General features: G+C 53.4%; 1 protein-coding gene across 1 annotated transcript in view; it reads left to right on the top strand.

Annotated features, from left to right (window-relative positions):
• Positions 1 to 22,500, top strand: part of OTOG (otogelin) — an 86,986-nt gene extending 64,486 nt beyond the window's left edge. The window contains exons 37-56 of the mRNA XM_060157768.1: positions 178 to 346; positions 637 to 782; positions 1,341 to 1,430; positions 2,957 to 3,140; positions 5,504 to 5,724; positions 5,934 to 6,072; positions 7,813 to 8,007; positions 8,208 to 8,420; positions 9,023 to 9,127; positions 9,324 to 9,431; positions 10,115 to 10,216; positions 12,932 to 13,030; positions 14,316 to 14,356; positions 15,532 to 15,607; positions 15,732 to 15,910; positions 16,685 to 16,789; positions 16,973 to 17,092; positions 18,410 to 18,455; positions 20,771 to 20,850; positions 20,961 to 22,500. Coding sequence (XP_060013751.1) covers positions 178 to 346; positions 637 to 782; positions 1,341 to 1,430; positions 2,957 to 3,140; positions 5,504 to 5,724; positions 5,934 to 6,072; positions 7,813 to 8,007; positions 8,208 to 8,420; positions 9,023 to 9,127; positions 9,324 to 9,431; positions 10,115 to 10,216; positions 12,932 to 13,030; positions 14,316 to 14,356; positions 15,532 to 15,607; positions 15,732 to 15,910; positions 16,685 to 16,789; positions 16,973 to 17,092; positions 18,410 to 18,455; positions 20,771 to 20,850; positions 20,961 to 21,161 — 2,619 coding nt within the window. The 3' untranslated portion in view covers positions 21,162 to 22,500. The remainder of the gene's footprint in view (positions 1 to 177; positions 347 to 636; positions 783 to 1,340; positions 1,431 to 2,956; positions 3,141 to 5,503; positions 5,725 to 5,933; positions 6,073 to 7,812; positions 8,008 to 8,207; positions 8,421 to 9,022; positions 9,128 to 9,323; positions 9,432 to 10,114; positions 10,217 to 12,931; positions 13,031 to 14,315; positions 14,357 to 15,531; positions 15,608 to 15,731; positions 15,911 to 16,684; positions 16,790 to 16,972; positions 17,093 to 18,409; positions 18,456 to 20,770; positions 20,851 to 20,960) is intronic.
• Positions 22,501 to 23,436: the final 936 nt, after the last annotated feature.

Genomic DNA, 23,436 nt, shown 5'->3' with positions numbered 1-23,436 from the left:
GGTGGAGGGAGGATGAAGGCACCATTCCCCTGTCGTTGTACCTCAGGATCCCCTACCTGCCAGAACCTATGGGGTAAGGATCTGTGCCCTCACGGCTTGGGGGTAGGTGGGGCAGGGGAATGAGTGACCGTGGTCCCAAGGGGATCGCTCAGGCTGTTCCTCCACCCTGTGCCCCAGCCAATCGCCGAGGAGGACTGCGTCCGCCACATCTGCCTGGAGGGCCAACTGATCCGAGTGAACCAGTCCCAGCACTGTCCCCAGGGCACTGCGCCTCCTAGCTGTGGGGTCCTGGGCCTCGCAGTGAGGGTGGGCGGTGACCACTGCTGCCCCTTCTGGGAGTGTGCCTGTGAGTCGTGGGGTCCGCGGGCGCCTCCCATGTCTTTCTCGTACCCTGAACCCGGCACAATCTCTGCCCCTCTCCTGTGTGCTTTCCAGCCTCAGGGTAACCCTGACATGAACCCCCTGTGGGACCTCTGACCCCTGACCTGGCAGATTTCCTACCCTTGTGACCTCTGATCTCTGTGTGACCGTCCAGCCCCCCAAGGCCTCTGGATCACCCAGGAGAAGGCCTCATGTTCCTGGGTGGCCTTGGCCCCAGGGGCATCTGTTTATTCTTCTCGTCCCTGCCCTCCCCAGGCCGGTGCTCAATCTTCCCTGATCTGAGCTTTGTCACCTTCGACGGGAGCTATGTAGCCCTGTTCAAGGAGGCCATCTACATCCTCAGCCAGAGCCCCGATGAAATGGTCACTGTTCACGTCCTCGACTGCAAAAGTGCCAACCTGGTGACTGTCCCCGGCTTCCCTTCCTGCTGGGGCCTTGGGACCTGACTAGGTTTGGAGGGGAGATTGAGCAGTGAGTTGGGTTTTGAGGGTTATCAGAGGCGAGGACAGATGAAGAGGGCCCTGCAGCAGCTCCGTCTGTCTCAGTCATGGGGCTCTTCTGGAACCAGCGCCTGGGGAAAGAGTGAGTGGAGCGCCACCTCCTGGCCCTTCCTGGGGCCTGCACCGTTCCCAGCTGCCTAGGCCCCTGTGAGAGGCACTGAAATGCAGAGGAGCTGGGATGCCACCCCTAGGATATGGCCTGTGGTCAAGGGTGCTGGCTGCAGGGAACCGCCTACTAGGATGCTCCCATGAGCCAGGTGAAAGGAGGCAGCTTTCTGGGGGGCTTGCAGGAGGTCAGGTGGAAGCAGAATGTTCCGTGGGACTCTGTGCACCATCTGCACAGCCCCAGTGGGTGCCCCTAGCATATTGAGGCGAGGCTGGGTTGCGGGGGAAGAGTTGCTCCCCAGGAGGAGGCGGCAGCAGGGCTCCAGGTAGATGAGGGCTGGGTTCTCTCTGCAGGGGCACCTGAACTGGCCGCCGTTCTGCCTGGTGATGCTGAATGTGACTCACCTGACCCATCAGGTCACCATTGACCGCTTCAACCGGAAGGTGAGTGCATCAAAGAGCAAGCCCCCAGGGAAGGGCAGCAGTCAGGCGAGGGGCGGGGCATCAGGGGAGGAGGGGCTTTGAGGCTTATTCACAACTGGGAGTAAGGGAAGGGAGGGATCCTCTAAAAGAAAAATAATGCAAAATGAGGTATATTTGGAGGTGATTTTAATTAGAATATTTGTGGCCACTCTTAATGTCAGGGGAGGAAGTGTACCAGGAGGAATATTGCGACTGAAAAGAAGTTAAATGGCAAGAGACAGTAGCCTTAAATGATTGTGGTTAAAATATCTCACTTCTGCAATTTTTACAAAAATATAAGGCCATGTGAACACACTAAGCTGCATCGGCTTCACATCAAGCCCACCTCTGTCAAGGAGGCTGGTGCCCAGCTACAGCCCACCCTCTGTGGGGTACCCACCCCGAAGGCTCTGCCTTAGCTCTTCCCAGGGGGAGGGTGAGTAGGGCTGACTCATCTCTTCCTCAGGTCCCAAAGTGTCGGCTCTCCCCACCTATTCCTGAGCTCAGACCTGCAGCCCTGTTACTAGAATCTGCTCTTGAACATTGAACACAAGGGCCACACCTTGTGAGACTCCCAGGAACAAGGCTTAGGGCAGTGGGTTTTCCATGAGATGGAGGCTTAAGCATAAAACTCCCTGGGTTTCATCCCAGGTGCTCCAGCATCGTGGAGCCCATGGCCCTGTCTGTACAGCTCGGAAGGCTAGATTGAGAGAGCCAGGGACTTGCCCAAGGTCAAAGTTTTCCGACTACTGGGCTAGGGCTTCCTCTATTCAACACAGTAGTTTATGCACTGGATAATTTGCAAAGTGATTAATAAAACAGTGATTCTTGGATGGGAGGGTATGAAGTCATTATAAATATTTAAAAATCCTAATATTATCATCTCCCATTTCCACATAGTAAAACTAATAATACATACAAATTTAACCTTGTCTGTAAGTAGCAGGGGTTGTAGTTTTGAGTTTAAAGTGTTGCATATTTAACAAACATTGCTTGAGCCCCCAATTCATGTCAGGCCCAAAGGCAGGTGCCGGGGATTCAAAGGTGAGTGAGACACAGTTTCTGCCCTTAAGAAACTCACAGCCCATGGAGGGCCTTGATGAGGGAACAAATCTGTCTTCAAGGACAGCACAGAGCTGGGGAGACCCCAGAGAAAGGGGTACCCAACCCAGCGGCTGGGGATTTAGGGTCAGTCTCCCAGAAGAAATGATCTGAGCAGAATCAGAAAAAAAGAGAGTGATTAGAAGGGCTCAGGATTTTTTGGGCATGTAGATGTCGCCTGCCTCCAGCTGTTGCATTTTTTGTTTCCTTGTTTTGTGCTCATAACATGTTTTTAGAACTTTTCCATGCCACTTGGACTGTGTCTTGGGTGCGTGTGCCTGAAACAGAGCCTGCCATGTAGCAGATGCTTAATAACTGCTAGTTGGATAAATGGATGGATGGAGGGAGGGAGGGACGGATGGACAGGCAGACAAGCTGTGCTCACATTGAACACCCTCCCCCACAAGGTGTTTGTGGACTTGCAGCCTGTGTGGCCCCCTGTGAGCAGGTACGGGTTCACAATTGAGGACACAGGCCACATGTATGTGATCCGGACACCGTCACACATCCAGATCCAGTGGCTCCACAGCTCAGGACTCATGATCCTGGAGGCCAGCAAAGCCAGCAAACCCCAGGGCCGTGGACTCTGCGGTGAGGTGGGACCCAGCTGGGGGGGAGGGGGATGCTTCCTGGATCCACCTCTGCCCCCAGACACAGGTTCCCCTGGAACAGGGAAAGCTGGGACAGAGTGCTGGGCCAGAGGTGGGACCAGCAGAGCTGCCAGGGCAGAGACCTAATGTCTTGTGGCTGAAGCTGCCAGCAGGGAGATGGCGCAGGGCTCTGGCCTTGGCCAGTTGTCACTTCAGCCGAGATTGTCAGCTTCCCTGATCGCTTCCTAACACCAGATAATCTTCCCTGTCTGCATATGCCTGGGCACTTCACAAAACACTTCTACACTCTGATCTCACTTATTCCAGGTCATCCACACAATAGCCCTGAGGGATGGCCATCGAACTAAAGAAGAAAGGGGGCTCAGAGAGGTTAAGTGGCTTGCCTAAGATCACACAGCAGAGCTGCACAACACAGAACTAGTGCTCTTCAGACCGCAGCATGGTTGCAGAGAGCATGCCTTAAGGGCCTGGATGTATTTTGATAAGAACAAGGGGTACAGGAGGAGTCTAAGTGTGGACTGCTGCTCCTTGCAGGTGCAGAAGGATGTGGGCCCCCATAAGGTGCTCCATGACAAACAGTTGTGATTATGATGATGGATGACATAGGAATACTTACACACACATACTTGCATGCCCTCCATCCGTAAATCTGCACCCATTTTATTCATTCACAGTCATGCCTCTGTGTTCAAAATGCCTTCTACACATGAGCTAACACGTGTGAGCCTGCTCCCTGCTCATTCTTTCATTTGTGCAACACATAAACACATATTTACTATGTACCAGTCACTGGGGACAGAACAGTAGGCAAAAAAGACAAAATGTGTCTTATGAAGCTTCCATTCCTACTGGCACAAACATCTCTCCTTACACACACACACACACACACACACACACACACACACACACCCCACCATCCCCACCTCCTCTGCTATCCCTTTCTCACCATTTTTTCCTTCTATTTGTGCCTGATGCAGAGTGCTGTGGTCAGCCTCTGGTGGCCAGCTCCTCCCTAGGATGCCTTTGTGACACCCTTCAGTGACTCAATGCCAAGACCAAAAATCTGACCATTGGGACTGTTGATAAAAATCTGAGGATTTTGTAGTAACTCATGCTTTATATTCACGAAATTGGTGCCTGGAGGTGTCAGAGCAGAAGTCAGCGAATTTACTTCTATTTTATCCAGACTAACATTGGTATCTTGGGCACCTGCTAGGCAACTTGGGGGAATATTGAGAGAGTGAGACTATAAGGGAAAATGAATCTTTGCACTCAGAGAGCAAACCAGACCTGCAAACTGAACCTGTTACACAGAATTGGGACAGTCATGGACGGTGCATCTGAGGGGCCCGTGAAGGAAGGACTTCTGAGAAAGTGTTTCAGACAGAAGGAGCAGCATAAGCAAAGTCAAGGGCAGGGAAGTGTGTGTTTGGAGCCTAGAGTGTGAGAGATGAAGCTGGAGGTTAAGGTCATGTTAGAAGCTGTGACAGATAAACTTCAGCCCTGCCCCCGTCTCAGTGCCTTAACACAATAGAAGTTTATTCCTTGCACACGTAAATTCCCAAATGGAGATTCCTTCCATCCTGTGGCTCTGCCATTTTCAACACAAGCGTCCAACTGCCCAGAAGGGGAAAGAGCTGGGCAGGTTTTATGGATCCAACCTGGAAGTGGTGCCCATCACCTTCACTCACGTTCCATTGGTGGGGACTTACCACATGGTCTCACCAACCACGGGATAGCCTGGGAGAAATAGGCTAGTGGACCGCCCAGGAAGAAGAGGAAACAGGTGTTATAATTAGCTAGCAATCTCTGCTAAAGCAGATTTTTTGGAGTAACTTTTAATTTTGATATAACGTTAAACTTAAAAGTTGCAAAAATAGTATAAGGAACTCCTGTGTACTTTTGACCCAGATTTACCAAGTGTTCACGGTTTGCCTGTTTGCTTCTCTTTCTCTCTCTCTCCATGTATATATATATGTATATATTATATATATACATATGCGTGTATATATGCATTTATATACGTATATATGCCTTTTTATATATTCATTTTTCTATGCATATACCTTTTACATAAATGCATTTTTTCTGAACCATTTGCAAGTATGTTTGAGACATTGTGTTCCTTTATCCTTAGATACTTTGGTGTGTATTTCCTAAACAAAGACAGTTTCTTACACAGTGCATTTCTTAGCTTCTCTGTACCTTATTTCTCTCATCTATAAAATGGGGATAACAGTGATACCAGTCTCAAAGAATTATTGTGAGGAATATTCAGTGTGACAGCTGGGGACCTGGGAGTGGTGATTATTATGGCCACTGGGGTAATTCTGCCCCTTTCAGGTATCTGTGATGGGGACGCAGCCAATGACCTCACCCTGGAGGATGGCTCTGTGATGGGTGAGGCCGAGGACCCTGCTCCCTTTCTGGACAGCTGGCAGGTGCCCAGCTCCCTGACCTCGGTGGGCCAGACCCGCTTCCGCCCGGACAGCTGTGCCACGGCCGACTGCTCTCCCTGCCTTCGCATGGTGTCCAATCACACATTCAGCGTCTGCCACAGCTTTGTAGGTGTCACCTGGGTCCAGCATGGGGGGACCTCCTGGGCTGAGAATGGCAGCATCTACCTGCAGGGGGCAAGCTCCCTAGAGGTGTTGATCTTGGGACAGATTGGGAGCCTGCCAAAGTCCGTGTTGCCCCTGGGCCGGGCTGGGAGGAGCTGAGCCCTGAGATATGGGGGATGTGGGTAGGCAGCACCATCTGATGCACGGCCCAGGTCACCCCGGAGTCATTCTGTGAGCTGTGGATCCGGGACACCAAGTACTTGCAGCAGCCCTGCGTGGCCCTGACCGTGTACGTGGCCATGTGCCACAAGTTCCACGTGTGCATCAAGTGGCGACGCTCCGACTACTGCCGTGAGTTGCAGGGGTGGGGAGGGGGAGGGGGAGGAGAGGGGAGGGGGAGGAGAGGGGAGGGGGAGGAGAGGGGAGGGGGAGGGGGAGGAGAGGGGAGGGGCGGGGGGGGTTCTCCTCCATGGCTGCTGTAACTGTCACCCCTCACCCCTGTTAGAGTGGGAGAAGGGCTCACAGACCTGAGTCCAGGTCTAGGCTTTCCCAGACTTAATTAGTCGTTCACTCACTAATGGCTATTAATTAATAAATTTATAAATATTTTCTAAATAAATCTATAAACATACTAACAAATTAAAAATTTTAACTTTTATTATACTTTATATAAATACATCAAATACATGTTTTATGTTGATTATTTAGTTTCTTTGAGTCTCCTCTGTAAAATGGGGGCGGTCATAGCACTTTTTTGAGGGTCGTTTTGAAGATGACATGAGATAATGTGTACAGAGTGCCGCACAGAGGCCCATCACACATTACTATCCAGTAAATATTAGTTCCTTTCTCTTAACTTCTAGTCATGTTTCTCTTTTCATCTCTCCTCTCCTCCGTTGAGGATGGACGTGAGAGCCATTCCTCCCCACCCCCATTAGGTTTGCACTAGTCGGGTAGGCAGGGGTGGACCAGCCTAGAGTATTTTGATTTATAAATGTGAACACATCCAGAAAGGCTGGAAACAGCTCAAAGGAAGGCCACACCTATAATAAGACAGATAGAAGATGAAAAGACAAAATCATCTAGAGTAGTGCTTTTCAAACTGTGGATCCCAACTCAGTGGGTATGAAATCAGCATACCCACTGATTTGGGCGTCAGCATCAGCATTTTTAAAATGCAATAGAATAAAAAATACTCGTGTGTTCTGCACCTAGAATGATTAAGTGTTGTCTTGTGAAAAGGTTTTTTGTTTCAATATATCAGTGATTCTCAATCCCAGCTACCCTTTGAAATCACCCAGGGAACTTCAAAAAGTACTCATGCTTGGACCCCACAATCAGAAATGCTAATTCAGTTGGTCCGAGGTGGGATCCCAGCCATGGTGTTGCAAAAGCTCTCAGTGATTCTTTTATAGTGGCTTGAGGAGCACTGTTTACATGCACGTGTATATTGGACCACAACGTGAGATCTAGTTTTTACAATCAAGAGAGTTTGGAGGGCTTCCCTGGTGGCGCAGTGGTTGAGAGTCCACCTGCCGATGCAGGGGACACGGGATCGTGCCCCGGTCCAGGAAGATCCGACATGCCGCGGAGCGGCTAGGCCCATGAGCCATGGCCGCTGAGCCTGCGTGTCCGGAGCCTGTGCTCCGCAGTGGGAGAGGCCACACCAGTGAGAGGCCCGCATACCGCAAAAAAAAAAAAAAAAAAAAAAAGTTTGGAAACACTGATCTATAGCAAGGGGTTGGCAAATGTTTTCTGTAAAGGACCAGATAGTAAATATTTGAGGCTTTTGGGACCATATGGTCTCTGTCACAATTACTCAGCTCTGCTCTTGTAGTACAAAAGCAGCCAGATACAAGAGGTAAATGAATGGGTGTGGCTGTGTTTCAATAAAACTTTATTTGCAGAAACAGGCAGCAGGCTGGATTTGGGCTGTGGGCTGTGCTTTGCTGGCTCCTGATCTAGAGGAAGGAGGCAATGACACTAAAACCCTTTGCACTGTCTGCTGAGGCACAGATGATGCTCTGAACCCCCTCCTCACTCTGCCTGGGGTCTGAGCTCAGGCTGGTGCCCGCTGCTGTGCCCCTGCAGCCTTCCTGTGCCCCAGCGACTCCACATACCAGGCATGTGTGGCAGCCTGTGAGCCCCCTGAGACGTGCCAGGATGGGTTGCTGGGCCCGCTGGACCCAGAGCAGTGCCAGGTGCTGGGCGAGGCCTGTGTCTGCTCTGAGGGCACTATCTTGCACCGGCGCCGCTCGGGGTTCTGCATCCCCGAGGAGAAGTGCGGTAGGTTCCTGCCCACCCTGGGCAGGGCCCTCTCCTCAACCTAGGGTCTCCTTCACCCTCCTGCTACCCATGGCTGAGGCCCCCTGCATCCCTCCAGGTCTACTCTGGGGGTGGTCAGTTTCCCAGGGAGGGTCTGGCCTGGGACAGTCTGGGTCTCCCCACCTTCCTCAGTCCCCTGCACCCCGCCATGCCCACCGCAGCCTGCACGGACAGCACGGGGGTGCCGCGGGCCCTGGGGGAGACCTGGAACAGCTCCCTCAGTGGCTGCTCTCAGCACCAGTGCCAAGCTCCGGACACCATCGTCCCAGTGGGACCAGGCTGCCCAGAGCCCCGCCCTGAAATCTGCCCGCGCTTCGGGGAGGTGGCTCTGCTCCTGCCCACCGAGGATCCCTGCTGCCTGGGGACTGTTTGCGGTGAGTCCCACCCTGCACTTCCCTAGACCTCAACTGTAAGATGGTTAAAAGGCTCCAGCTCTGCCTCTTAACCTAGATGGATAGGATAAGACCTGGAGAAATGAAAATGTCTTATGGGGGTGTGTTGGGGGGAGTGGAGGACCTGCGGTGGGGTAGGGGAGCTGTGCCCTATGAGTCAGCGTGGGGCACGGCTTAAAGGCACGGGCTCTGGAGCCAGGCAGCCTGGTGGATGCTCCCCCCACCACCTTGCAGCCTTGTGACCTCAGGGGATCATTTAACATCCTCCGTGCCTCGGTCAATTCTGTAACATGAGGCTGATAATAGTACCCACCTTCTGGGTCGTTATGAGAATGACAGAAGTTGATACTGATCTAGTAGAACAGCAGTGGGCATATGGCCCAGCTCAATGAATGTTAACTCTGATTGCTCTGATTGCTCTGTCTCAGTCCTGGACGCTGTGTGACCCTCAGAGGCCCCTTCCAAGAACATGGGTCCTGGAGGCTAGGGGAAGTACTGGGGGCCAGGTGTCCAGGGGCTGGGCATTGCTGGAGGCTGAGGGAGTCCCAGCCTCCAGGTGACAGTCCCTGTGGCCCCTGGGCCAGTGTGTAACCAGACTCTGTGTGAGGGCCTCGCCCCCACCTGCAGCCCAGGCCACCGACTCCTCACCCACTTCCAGGAGGACTCCTGCTGCCCCAGCTACAGCTGTGGTGAGAGGTCCCAGCGTGGGGGATAGGGGGGGATACCTACCACCCAGGGGCAGGGAAGCCCTGCAGCCGGGCGAGGGGAGCAAGGACAGCTCTGGGGACTGGGTTCTGGCTGGAGAGTAAAGCAGAGCTAGGGTGGGGGTCCAGGTGTGGCTATGCAGGGTCTGCTCCCAGTGCCAAAATTCTGTCTTTTCCCCAGAGTGTGACCCAGACCTATGTGAGGCAGAGCCGGTCCCCAGCTGTCGCCAGGACCAGACCCTGATTGCGGGCCGCCTGGGGGATTCGTGCTGCATCTTCTACTTCTGTGGTGGGTCGATATGCCATCAGACGTTAACATGCATGCCTGGATCACAGCCACCTCCTTCCTCACCCCTGCTTCCCTGGGTGGCTGGGAGGAAAGGGTGGGGATCTTCTGGTGGAGTGGGCATGGGGAGAAGGGTGAGACCTCTGTCCAAAAGAAGTGTAGGAAGAAGAGGAAACCACCACCGCTTCACCCCATACATTACTGAGCACAAGAAAATTGGTGCTTGTTCAGTGTAAGAGTTTAGGTGGTTGTGAGAGAGAACTTGCAGGTTCTGCCTCCAGGACAGGTCACACAGGACTGTGGAACATTGCTAGTGTTACCGAACCAAACTTGCGTCCTCTCATCTGCATGCAGTACAGCCAATCTACTGACACTGGGATGGGATGAAGGAAAGTGCAGCGCTTATTGCAGGTGCCAAGCAAGGAGAACAGGTGGCTAATGCTCAAAAGACCCAAATTCCTTGCTTGGTGCCTGCAATAAACGCTGCCCTTTCCTTCATCCCATGCCAGTGTCAGGAGATTGGCGGTACTGCACACAGGTGAGCAGACCCAAGTTTGGTTCGGTAATGCTATGAGTCTGGCTCCTGTCACACCTGGGGTTTAGGTGCCTCCCCCAGCAACCTGCTCTGTACCATGCTCCCCAGGAGAGGTACTTCCTTTGACAGCGGTGCCCTTCTCTCTCCTCAGTCTGTGGCGACTGTCCAGATCCCATCCCCGAGTGTCAGGAAGGGGAGGCGCTCACCGTGGACAGGAACACCACGGAGCTCTGCTGCCCTCTGTACCAGTGTGGTGAGTCCTGCTGGATGTGGGGGCCAGGGCCGGAAGGGGCTCCAGGGACCTTCACAGAGTCCTCACCCTAGGACCAATGGGAGTTCAACAGGGGGCAACAGGGAGCCCCCAGGTGGCGAGCTCTGGGGAAGCAATGGAAGGAGGCCCCACCCAAGGAAGCTGGGCCAGGCCCTGGGAGCTGGATGGCAGGGGTACAGGCTGTCACATAGGTGGCTCTGAGGCTTCCTAAGGAAAGTCCCTGCTCCCTCCATGGAGGCTCCCAGGGGCCAGGGGGAGGCCTGGGTTGAGGGACAAATGCTTAGTCTACTCTCATTCTCCCGGCCTGGATCCACAGTCCTCATTCACTGACTGACCCAAGGCCCCTGCCTCGGGGTCCCTGTCGCCACTGTTACCATAGTAGCTGCACGAGGCTGTATTTTAAAGCCTCTGAAGCTCTTTTATTTTGCAATGATGAATGAAAGTGAGCCCTTTCTGATATTTTTACAGGACATGACACCTGTATGTAGGATGTACCTTAACATAGTACTGTATACTGTGTACAGTGTACTGTACCTTAATTGTGTCTAATAAGCATAGTACAGCCAGCATCACGGACTTTCAGCAAACCTAATGGATGAAAATTAACAAAATGTTTGAATTTCAATATGATTTAATTTACAAAAATTCCTTTCCCTACCGACTGTAGGAAAGATGTGAGGTAGACTGCATTGGCACAGAGCAGTGTAGGGCGGGGCCTCCTCCAGGATACCCCAAGGGCAACCCCGACTGGTTCAATGTCAAGAACCAACTTTGAAACAATGTAGGCTCCCACTGAGAGTTCCCCAAAGGGCTTGGCCATACCCGACCAAGTAGCTCCACCTGGGGGCTCAGAGGCCGCTTGTCATAAAGTGTTTACAAAGCTCATCTGAGGAGAGGATCAGTGTCCTTCCTCTCCAGCCTCTCTCCTCATCTCTCCTCCTCAGCCTCCCTCTTCCTGTTTCTCAGAAAGTACTCCGGCAACGTGGAGTGAGTACAGGCATATGGAGTCAGTCAGCGTGTTGAGCCCCAGCCATTTACTAGCTGTGTGGCCTGGGGCAGTGTACAACCTCTCTGAGCCAAGGTTCCTCATTTGTGTAATGGTGATAATAGTATGTACCTCGAGGGGCTGTTGTGAAGGTTAGAGATAATATATGTAAAGTGTGTGCTGTGTACATAGTACCTTAATATAACAGTGCTTGGCATACAGTAGGTGCTCAATAAACAGAGGCCATCGATATTATTACCTTGTCCCAGTCTTCATTATACTTTTCTTACAAAAGCACTACCAAAGCCTTGTAGAAAGTATAGAATCCAAGTAAATACAAGAAAATGAAAACACTATTTTCCTACCTCCCAGCCATTTCATTGTCAGTATCCTCCAATTCAGTACAGATCCTTCTAGATATTCTCCCCCTTTAGGTAAGTCTGTTTTACCAAAATGAGGTCATACTGTACATGCTCTTTTTTAGCCAGGTATTTTCAGTTAATGATGTTTACCTTTCATGTTGATACATTTTCAAGTCATAGCATACCAGTCCATGGTTTTTCTGGTCTGTTCAATCCAGGATTCCATCCAGATCCACACATTAACATTATGTCTCTTAAATGTCTTTTAATCTAGCACATGTTCTTTCTTCTGTATGATACTAAATTATAGAGTTTGGGCTATGGTCCTGCAGAAGGTCTCATGTTCTGGATTTATCTCGTTTCTTCCTCTTGGAACCATTTACCTTGCTCTTCTGTCCACTGTGCTTCCTGTAAACTGGAAATTAGATCCAAGACTTGGTGGCTTCAAATTAAAAATCTTTGGCTACACTGTCCTCGAGCTTCATAGGACATCACACCAGGAGACGCGTGCTCTGTGGTTGAGCCACTCTAACCGAGGTTCACGTTGGCCCTGGATTAGGGTGGTAGCTGTCTGATCTGTCCATCTTACATTTACAAGTTTCCTCTTTCAACCAGAAAGTAACCGGTTATTTGGACATTATACAAATATCCTTCTCCCTCTACCTCTTATGTTTTTGAAACACTGATTAATACTCCTTACCTGTGCCAATAATTTTTTTTTGTAAATCAAATAAGTTTTACAATCTTTCACCTTCAGCATTGACCCTGGCACCTCCCCTCTTCACCAAAACGTTGTGTCCAGGGATTCCTTGCTCCTTGCCTTGGTCTCTCAATAAATGAGAATGGCCGAGGAATCCTAAACTAAGAGGGGACTGGCTGGAGAGCCGGAAGAAGAGAAGTGTGAGCCCTAGAGTGTAGCATCTGCTGAAGCAGAGCAGGCTCCAGGTGGGCTACAAGAGGGTGACGTCTCCACAGCGTAGGAGAAGCTGTGTTCTTCTTAGAGAGAAACTGTCCCATCAGCGGAGCTTCACCTGGTCACCTGCTCCCCTCTGACCACTTCTCTCAGGGTGACACAGCATCCAAGGGACGGAGGCCCAGCTGAGTGAATTTAAGGTTCTGACACTGTCAGGTCGCTAGTGCCTCCCAGGGCAGAACGAGGGCCTCCTGATGTAGTTCTACGGGGAGACTTCAGTAGCCCAGTCTTCTCCTCTGGACCCCAGAGGGTGTCTGAGGACATCGGGGGGACCTCGGAGGAGCTAGGAGGTACCCCTCCTTAGCCAGTGTGTTTCTGAGGATTCCAGCTCCAAGGTGTCTGTGGCTGACGTGTCCCCTGCCTCCCTGCCCATGCAGTGTGTGAGAGCTTCCGCTGTCCCCACATACAGTGTGTCATGGGCACTGTCCTGGTGGAGGTGTGGAGCCCAGACCGCTGCTGCCCCTACAAGTCCTGTGGTAAGTCCCCGCACAGGGACACCCCTCCCCAAAGGCGGAGATCCAGGCCCCTGGGGGGAGGGGGAGCCGGGCCACCACTGTCCACTCGGCTCAGATTCGACCCCTCCAGAGTCACCAGAGGGAAGCCGCCAAAATGGCCCTCCCGCTGCACCCGCTCCCTGAGTGCTGAACATTCTTTGCCTCCCCAGGATAAAAGAAGGAAAAAAACAACTTCCTGTTCCAAAAAGGAACTTCTCCACCTTAAAAAGTCTTTATTGCAACCGTCTGATAGTAAATATGATTCTGTTCAAATTCGCCTCAAATCCTTTTGAGAAGCAGGCAGGGAGTGGCAGTGATCAGTAATGAACACCTGCGAGCTTTGTATAAAAATTTTTTCAGGGACCTCCCTGGCAGTCCAATGGTTAGGAGGACTTCGCCTTCCAATGCAGGTGGTGCAGGTTCAGTCCCTGGTCGGGGAGCTAAGATCCCACATGCCTCGGGGCCAAAAAACCAAAACATAAAACAGAAGCAATATTGTAACAAATTCAATAAAGACTTTAAAAATGGTCCACATCAAAAAAATCTTTTTAGAAAGATGTTTTTCGAAAAAAAGTTGAGAAACTCTGTTTCTCAGCTTGCTTTTTCAGGGCCTCACTAGAATGTAAACTTCACAAGGGCAGGAATTTTAGTCTGTTTTATCCATGGCTTTGTCCCCAGAACAGAGAAAAATCTTGGCATATAGGCACCTAAAACTATTTGCTGCATGAATAGGTGACTCCCAAGTGTGTTTCACAGCCACTGTGACCTTGACTTCTCCTCCTCCTGAAGCTAGAACTGCTGGAGCCCTTACGTTAGTCAGCGGTGCCTCGGCCATCAGCTCCCTCGCAGCTTAGAACTGGACCTGCTCACGGCCGAAGGCTTGGAGTAGAGCTCAGCTGGCTGAGCACATATATATTTAGGAAATGCAGATGGTCAGAAATTCCACCCTTGCCTTGTTCCTTCCTGGAGAGGCCCCATTCTGCTCTAGAATGTGCTCCGGAGCACGGGGAAGGATGAAGCCCAGGTGACGGAAGGGAACCTGGTATTGATCCATCTACCTGTTTATCCTCCCTGCACATTCTATGTGGAGCTCGGCATTTGGACCCATCACGCCCCACCTGCCCAACCAGGGGAGCTGCAGCCCCTATGCAGGATGGAGGGCAGCTAGAGGAGGAGCTGCACCTGCAGTGAGGGGTCTGGGAGGCTCAGGGGGACTCCCACCTGGACACCTCTGGTGAGGTGGGTCCTGTCCCCTCCTGTTTTTCAGAGTGTGACTGCGACACAATCCCAGTGCCCCGGTGCCATCTGGTATGAAGACCCTGCTCCTCCCCACTCCCCCTGGTCTGCCTCCCCCTTTTTTCTTTCCTTCTCTTTCCCTTCTCTTGGAGACCCTATTCCTTTAATCTAGTGCAATGAGCCTTGAATTGCAAGTCAGCATTCTCATCCCAAGCTCTGCTGTCTGGGCACAGTGCCCTCGCTTGTAAAGTGGGCCTGATCATGCTTCAGAGTTGTGGTGAGGATTAAGTACTATGATGACGCTGATGCTGATGCTGGTGATGATGCTGGTGGTGATGCTGGTGATGATGCTGGTGATGATGCTGGTGGGGATGGTGCGGGTGGTGGGGATGGTGGGAATGATGATGATGGTGATGATGTAATGGTGATGGTGGGGATGGTGGTGGTGGTGGTGAAGAAGATGCTGCTGCTGCTGGGGATGGCAGGGATGATGGTGATGGTGATACTCATGACGGTAGCTAATGTTTACCTAGAGCTAACTATATGCCAGGAACTTTCCTAGGCCTTTTATGTCTATTATCATATTAATTCTCACGACAGCCCAATGAGATTGCGTCTATGGTTATTTCAATTATACAAACAAGAAAACTAAGGTTAAGGTCATGTAGCTAGTAAATCACGGAGCATGGATTGCAACCAGGATATCTGACTCCAGAGAACATGCCCTTAACCACCAGGCTGCATGGCCACTGAGAGAAGTGAAAATACTTTAAGAAATGGAAAGTTATGCTTAAAGTTATGTTTTCTACATGATTTTTTGGATTATAAGTCTTCCCTCTTTCCCACCTAGCCCACATTTTCTCTCATTTTGTCCCCCATCCCATCCTCTTCTCCTTTTAACTGGTGAGAAGGAAGGGAAGCGTATGAGCCGGGCAGGGCCGGCAGCCATGCAGGGGGCCCTCGCTGATGTGGCCAGTGGGTGCTCAGAATGACAGGGGAGTCCTGAGGCCTGGGAGAGGACACGCGGGGAGGCTCGGGAGCCACATGGGCATCCTCGAGGGAGGGTGACTGAGCTCACAGAGTGCCAAGGGCCCCCCTGGCTAACAGGCCTGCCAGCCCCTCCCCGCCGCCGACTCCCGCCCACTGCAAGGAGACGACTGACAAGAGAGGGCCCCAGGTGGCAGGCTGCTCCCGACGGTGGGGCTGGGTCTCCTCACCTGGGGTGCTAACGGCCTCTGCCCACCCAGTGGGAGATGTCCCAGCTGGACGAGGCGTTCATGCAGAGCGCGGAGAACGTGTGTGGCTGCACCAAATACGAGTGCGGTGAGTGGGGAGGGGGAGCCGGGGAGGTGGGCCAAGCTGAGTGAGCCAGGGGGGCGCAGCCGGCCTGGGGCCAGTGTGGGCGCTGGGCTCTCGGTGACTGTCGCCGCCCTGCTTGCCCATCCAGTGAAGGCCCCCGTGTGTCTGAGCCGCGAGCTGGGGGTGATGCAGCTGGGCCAGACGGTGGTGGAGGTCTCGGCAGAAGGCGTGTGCCACACATCCCGCTGCACCACCGTGCTCGACCCTCTTACCGGCTTCTACCAGATCAATACCACCTCCGTGCTGTGTGACGTCCACTGCGAGGCGGTAGGGGGCAGCGGCGCAGGACGGGCTGTGGGGGGCCATGGGGAGCTGGCCTGCAGACCCTTGGTGCTCTGGGAATCAGAGGGGCCCTTCAAGCTCCACCAAGCTCTTCGGATGAGTCTAGGGAGTGGGCATTGGGGGGACCTCTGAGACCTCTGTGGGAAGTGCTGAGGCCAGGAGGGGAACAGCAAGAGTGAAGGCCTGGCAAGGGTGAGCATTTGACAGAGAAAGCTCACATTTATTGAGCACCTACTTATGCCTGGTACGGTCCCTATCCTCTTGGTTTGTACTGCTGCCGTTTGCTGAGTGCTTCTATTGATACGTGCCCAGTACTTAGGGCAGTGACTGGCTTCTATTAAGGCTAAATAAGTATGAGTTGAATAAAAGGGATTGGAATTATTCCCATTTTTCAGATGAGAAAACTGAGGTTTAGGGAAGTCCAGCCATTTGTCAAAATTGCCACAGGAACTGGCACTCAAACTAAAGTCTATCTGGAATCAAAACTGCCATCCTTAATTACCAGCAAGGCCATCTCTTTGTCCACTGGGGCTGGGTTTAGGACCTGCTGTCTACCCTTATATCTACCCTGAGGCTCAGGGTAGATATAAGGATGACCTTCCTGCCTGAGATGCAAGGAGGCTGGGAATTTCCTTTCTGAGCATCTACAGGGGGCCTTTCTCTGGGTTCTGGGCTCAGGGACAAGCAGACAGTGGGAGAGGCAGGAGGGTGGAGGTGGGTATGTGCCTGAGGCCCGTCACGACTCTCCCTGTCCTGCAGAACCAGGAGTATGAGCACCCGAGGGACCTGGCGACCTGCTGCGGCTCCTGCAGGAACGTGTCCTGCCTCTTCACTTTCCCCAATGACACCACCTCCCTGTTCTTGGTATGCAGCCCCTTAACTGCGCATCCCGGGAGGGGACACCTAGGACCAGGGCCCAGGGCTGGGAACAGATGGGGTCCTGGGCAGTGCCAGGTCCTGGGCTGCACCTGTCTTCAGAGCTGTGCCCTATCAGTTCACTAGGGCCATCGGCCACAGGTCCCCATTGGCTACCTCTGTGCCCTCTAGCCCGGGGCATCCTGGATCGCAGACTGCACCCGCCACCACTGCAGCAGCACACCCCTGGGCGCCGTGCTTGTCCGCTCGCCCATCACCTGCCCACCACTCAACGAGACCGAGTGTGCCAAGGTCAGTGCTGGCCACCTCCCGCGCAGCGTGGCCTAAAGCCAGGCGCAGCAGCTGTCTTAGTGGTGGCGGTGGGTAGGGGCAGGGGTGTCTTGTGGTGTGGGGGGCTGTGGAAGGAGGGCTCCCTTGGAGCCTGGACCTGCCCTGCCACCCCAACTCCACATCTTTCTGTGTATCTTTGCTCTGACCACATCGCACCACATCCTCACGCATCACACCACATCCTCACACCTCACAGGGCCATGCCCAGATGCACGCAAACATACACTGTCGCATGTTCTAGGCATACTCACATACACACCAACACGGGCAGTCAGCTGCTCACAGGCACCACACACTCCACAGGGACGTTAACACCTCGGCAAGCCAGTACACATACCACGCACTGTCACACGCCAAGGCACGCTTGCACGCACACACCACGCAGACGTGGTGTGTGCAGCTGGGCCAGACGTCCTGGGCCAGTCCTGCGATGGGCTAACAGGGGTCCAGAACTAGCATGGACAGCTGTCACTATGGGCACGCCTCAAGGAAAATGATTTCCTGGAGGGTTTGGGGTTATTGTTGAATTATTAGAGTTCTTGACGTTAATATTGGGCATTTAAAGATTTCTGGTCTCACTTAGAAAACAATTACACACATCCAAGCATTCTCTCCACACAGACACAGACATGCAAAATCACACATGTACACACATGTGTGTGCTCACAAAACCACACATATATACTTAGACCCACGCTCACACACACATACACACAGACACACACACTTATTTACAAAGAACTGTCACATCCATCATTTTATCAATTTCACAGTAGAGGAGGAGGGCTATCAGGAATCATTGCCCCTCTTTAGAGATGGGAAAACTAAGTCCAGAGCAAAGGGGTAGCTTATCCAGGGCTGAGATAGAGCCCAGACCACTGACCCAAGTGGGTAAGTCCCTAACCCCTTCCCTCCCTGACCCTCTGTGCAGGAAACACTAAGGCGGACGACAGTACTGGGTGGGGGCTGGTGCATAAGGAGAGCTGCCACTGGAAAAACAGGAGGCCCTGGCGCCCTGCACCATCTTTACCCAGCCTCCAGCCTCAGTGCCAGTGTCCCAACCAATTGCGTTAGCCCCTGTGGCTCTCAGTGGCCAGCTCAGGGGCCCCTTCCCCCTCTGGCCAGGGCCTGATGGACAATGGGGCCTGGAGCTCCTGCCCTGGAGCATCATGGGAGGAAAGGAGTCTAGACTCTAGCAGTCTTTTTGCCTCTCGCTGGGATTCTTGGCTCCTGGCCTAGTATGTGGTCTCCTACCCACCTCTCCTCCTCTCCCTCTAGGCTGGGGGCTCGGTGGTACCTTCCTTGGAAGGATGCTGCAGGACATGTGAGTGAGCATGGCAGAGGCCAGGGGTGAGGGGCTCTGGTGGGGGGGACAAGGGGTCATGTTGGGGCTCAGAGGGCCAGGTTCCTGGCCTGGCGCCTCCAGTGGTGGCTCTTCAGGGGTGAGTAGTTGAAGGGATAACACCCCCACCATGGGGCTCATGGCACAGACACAGATCTGCAGGTGGGCAGGGGCCATGCTCACATCCCTATCCCAACAAAAGGCCTCTGCTCCTGTTGGAGACGGGACATTGGGATGTTGGGTCCAGGAGGTCAGTAACTGACCAGCTGCTCTGCCACCTCCTGCCGTGGCCTGCCATGACCTCCAGCCGCGATGCCCCCACATGAATTCCCCCTGTGGTCAGGAGCTTTGTCATGGAGGTGGCTTCAGGCCCACAGGCTCCCAGACTGAGTCTGAGTGAGAGCTCGGTGCGTCTGTCCTCACCCCTGGCCCCTGGAACCTGCAGCCCAACTGCATGTGCGTCATGTTCCAATCAGCCTTAGGACCTTCGCCCACATGCCTCCCATCCCCCAGGGCCCTCAACCTTTCCTTGGAGAATTTTGGACCCTGTTATGTTCACTTCACATATTCCAAGGAAACTGGGCTCAGTGCCTCATTGGCTGATCTCTGACCCACACCTCAATGTTCCCTGAATGTCCCGTGTGCTCCCTGTGACCCGTGTCCCTCTCCCCAGGTTCCCCGGGGACCCTGTTTCCTGTGGTCCCCGTTAGCCCCGCCTCTCCTCCACGGGTTAGTGTCCACTGCCACCCAGGTACTCCTCTCGGAAGCCCGCGGGACTGGAGGCGTGTAGCCGCGTTGCTATTTCTGCCAATGTCCCTTCTGCTAGGTGGCCCTGAGCTCTGGGGGTGGGGGAGGGGAGTGTGGTGCCCCTGCTCCTTGCCTCTGGCAAAGGCTGTAGGGCCAGCAGTGCATGCTGGGTAGCACGCTGCACCCCTGGGCTTGCATGGGAATGCTTCAGCAGTGCCCGCTCTCTTGGTGCCCAGTGCCCAATGCAACCACTGCTTTGCTACTGCTGGTTACTCAGCTGGTCTCAGTCCAGGACCCTGAGGCCATGGCCAGGACAGTTCTCAGTTCTCCTGTCTCCTGGGAGCAGAGAGGGAGGAAAAAGTGAACTTAGCTCTGGCCAGGAGACCTCCAGCCGGTGTGGTCAGAAACCTACCTGGTGAAACCCAGAGGCCAGAAGAGGGGATTCCACCCCATTTCCCACAGGCACCCCCGTGTCACAGAGGGAGTCTATGCATCTGGCAAATATTTATTTAGCACCAATACGTCAGGCCCTGTTCTAGGCACTGTAGACACAGCATAAATGACACAGCCCCATAGAGCTGACGTTCTAATAGGAGAGACAGAAGAGCAAGTGAAATTACAATAAGATGGGTGCATCTGGTTTTATGGGCGCTGAAATTTATGCAGTTGGTGGCGGGGGGGCTTCATTAAGAAAAAGAACACAAACTTACAAATCCATACCGAGGTATGAAAGTGAAGATTTATTTAGAACGAGAGAACTCACAACAAATTGTGGAAGGAGGCTGTGCAAAGGAAGACCCTAAAGCTTACATGTCAAGAGCATCATTACAAGGGTGTCTCTCAGGAAGGTGACAGTGCCCTGGATAGAAATAAGGAAGGGAGGGGTCAGGGAGGGAGGCTGGGTGGAGGGAGGATGTTGTAGTTTCAAGAAGAAGATCAGGAAAGGCCTTGGTGAGGCAGTACTTGAGCAGGGGAGGGTGTAAATGAGCCATGTGACTGGCTGTCTTTGGGAGGCACGGTCCAGGCAGAAGAAACTGCGTGCTTATCAGTTTCCATCTCTGTAACAGCCGTGTGAGGTGGATGACTCCCGGCCTGTCCTGTTTGATAGCTGTGGAAACCGAGTGATCCTGCTATGTGCGAGCATCGTGCTAGGGACTGGGGTTTCCATTCACTCAGGCAATTGCGGGATCTTAATGCTTGAACCGAAGCTCAGAGCGGGGAGAGGATACATCCAGGGTCGCCAGTGGATTAGAGACAGGCTTTGGGGCTGGGGTGGGCAGGCAGCTTGCCTTGTCCCCAAATCCTCGTCTTCCCTAGCCCAGAGTCCCCAGGCCGTCCCTGGCAACCTTCCCTGTCTCACCCATCTCCCCTGCCTTGTCACCTCCACCTCCTTCCAGGGCACTGAGCTAAAAGGGAGGGGCTCTAATGCATGGGCACTAACTCTGGTAGAGGGACCCTCCAGCATGACACTAACTGCCCCAGTCTGGCCCAGCCTGCTGCCCCGGGAGCACTTCTCAGCCGCAACTGCCTCACCCACCCTGTCCCCCCAGGTAAAGAGGACGGACGCTCTTGCAAGAAGGTGACGATCCGCATGACCATCCGCAAGAATGACTGCAGGAGCAGCACCCCTGTGCGTGGCCCCCGCAAGGCGGGGGGGGCGGGGTGCAGCCGACGATGGGGATGGGGGGCTTTGGGGGATGGAAGCCACACAGGCTGCCTCACTGGCCTGCCCGTCTCCAGGTGAACCTAGTGTCCTGCGATGGGAGGTGTCCGTCCGCCAGCATCTACAACTACAACATCAACATCTTCGCCCGCTTCTGCAAGTGCTGCCGCGAGGTGGGCCTGCAGCGGCGTTCTGTGCAGCTCTTCTGTGCCGCCAACGCCACCTGGGTGCCCTACGTAGTGCAGGAGCCCACGGACTGTGCCTGCCAGTGGTCCTGAGGCCTGCGGGCTGGGGCGGGCTGGACCACTTTTTGCTTCCAGCTGACCCAGTGTAGGGTGGACGGGGGGCACTAAAGGTGTGGAGAGCTGGTACATGCTGAGCATGGAATGGTGGGCAGAGACACAGAGAGTGACTGGAACGGGCCACACCGGCCCATCCTGGCTCCCTCTCTGGGCTCCCCCTCCTCCACATATGGGAGAGTGCCACAGCTTGGGGCTCAGGGAACTCAGCTCTGTCCCTGGCTTGAGGTCTGGGAAGGGCCCTCGGTCAGGGGCATCAGCCCCTGCACATCTGGGACTCTGGCTGCAGTGCTTTGGTAGAGGGGGTAAGAGTTTTCCTGAGAAGCCGGGACCAGGGCTGGACCCAAGACCCAGTGGAGGGGCCAGATGTGGTGGCCCATTCTCTTTCTCGGCCCTTTTGACCACGGAAGAACCACAGACTCAGTAAAAGGAAAGGGGGCTTAAATTGAAACATCCAGGTCTGTGTATCGCTGCCCAGGAGGACTTCCCAGAAGCAAAGAGGGTGGGTTCCCAGGCGACGTGCTCTCACCAATGTCTGTGAGGTCAGTTCCGGAGACTGGGGAGTAGACTCAGTGAGCTTCAAGCCCCCTGTAGCCCCAAGAGTGATGCCCTGGTATTCTGTTATTGACCTTGCAATTCAGGAAAGGATTTAGAAGAGCAGGGCCCCGGCTGCTCCATACCCACCTACTCCCATCCCTCAAAACCGGCCTCCCTGGCCGGTGGGCTGGCTCTGGTGAGGTGTGGTGGATGAGTTGTGCTGGACCCTCCTCAGTGAGGGTCTAACTCATCCCCATGTGGGTGGACAGCCCCCCCCTCTGAGGGCCCTAGGGTGTTTAATGATACCTTCAGCTTGCAAGGGCAGACCCTGGCTTTACAATGTGCCTCTTCTCCAAGAGCATAGCAGAGCTGGTCTCTGGAGGGGCCCGAGTGTGAGTTTTGTGGCTCAGCCAGTTCCCAGCTTTCTACTTCATGGGATTGTCCAGCAGGAGAGCAACAGTCAGTGGAAAATGCAGGCCCTGTGCGTGTGCAGCCGCCTCTGAGCATTTCTCAGAGCCTTGTCTCTGAACCAGTGTGTCCTTCCTAAAGCCAGCCTAGGGCCCCCTCCACACCCCACCCTGTAGCCCTCTGACCCTACATACCACTTTGTGCTGCTGGGTCCAAAGGGCATGAACATGAGGTTGTTCAGACGCCAGCACTGCCCTGTATGTCTGGAGATGTGTGGCTGCCCCGGTACCCCTAGGATTGGGGTTGGGGCCCTGTTCCAGGATGGCCCCCAGCTGTTCTTGCAGCCTCTTTGTTCCTGTATCTGTGTTCTGTTTATATATCCAATAAACCACAGGAAGACATCAGACCTCTGAGCATCTCTGAAGGTGTCAGGTTTGCTTTGAATCTGAAGGAATTTCAGCTGTGAAGACGAAATCCTATTTTATGTCCGTGGAGGTCACCCTGACTTCTCTTGCCCCACCCGTGCCCAGCACTGTGCGCCACTCAGAGCAGGTCCTCCACGGGCATCTGCTGGTTTGAATTGAACTGATAGGAGGCTGGCTCCTAGAGGAGGGGTGGGGAGAAGGAAGAGGACTTTGGGAGCTGGAAAACTGGCACCCAGGTGAGGGGCCTGAGGAGTGGTCTGAGCTCTGTGGGGCCAGGGACAGATGCCTCTCACACAAGATGTGGACGGGTCAGGCCCTGAGAGTACGCTTCCTGTTGGCCTCTCAACATTTCCATATTTATTTCCCTATTCTCTCATAGAGCTCGGTAAGCTTTGCAGCTACTGTTGACTGTGCTAAGGTTAGGGAGAATCTAGGGATCGGGTTGTTAGTGACGCTTCAACTTGAAAGTACTGTTGGCACATCTAAGAGGCAAATGGGAGAATGCTTTCCCGGGTTGAACCATTTGAGAAGGAATAGGAGAGGGGCGGCCTGAGGAAGCACCAGCCAATAAGAGGGGGATACTAGTAGGGCCTGGTTCAATGTTTGGATGCAAGGGCTCCACTCAGCCTGGAGGGGTAGAGCATTTCCTGTGAAGCTAACACTTGGAAAGCTTAGTTTTTATTTCACAAATATGTGTCTCCCCTCATGTTATATCTGTCTGCTAACATGAGCCCTGGGACTTTTCCTAATGAAAAGAAAGCTTTACAGCCTCTTAAGAAACACACTTCTAGATAAGCAGTGGATCAAAGAATAAGTCAGAGTAGAAATTAAACAATATTATGATCCTCATGATTATGAAATTACAACACATTAAACTTGTGAGA

The sequence above is a fragment of the Lagenorhynchus albirostris genome, chromosome 9 (genome assembly GCF_949774975.1).
Source record: "Lagenorhynchus albirostris chromosome 9, mLagAlb1.1, whole genome shotgun sequence".
In the NCBI taxonomy this organism is placed as follows: Eukaryota; Metazoa; Chordata; class Mammalia; order Artiodactyla; family Delphinidae; genus Lagenorhynchus; species Lagenorhynchus albirostris.
Note: the sequence above shows the minus strand (reverse complement) of the source record. Positions and strands in the feature narration are given on the sequence as shown.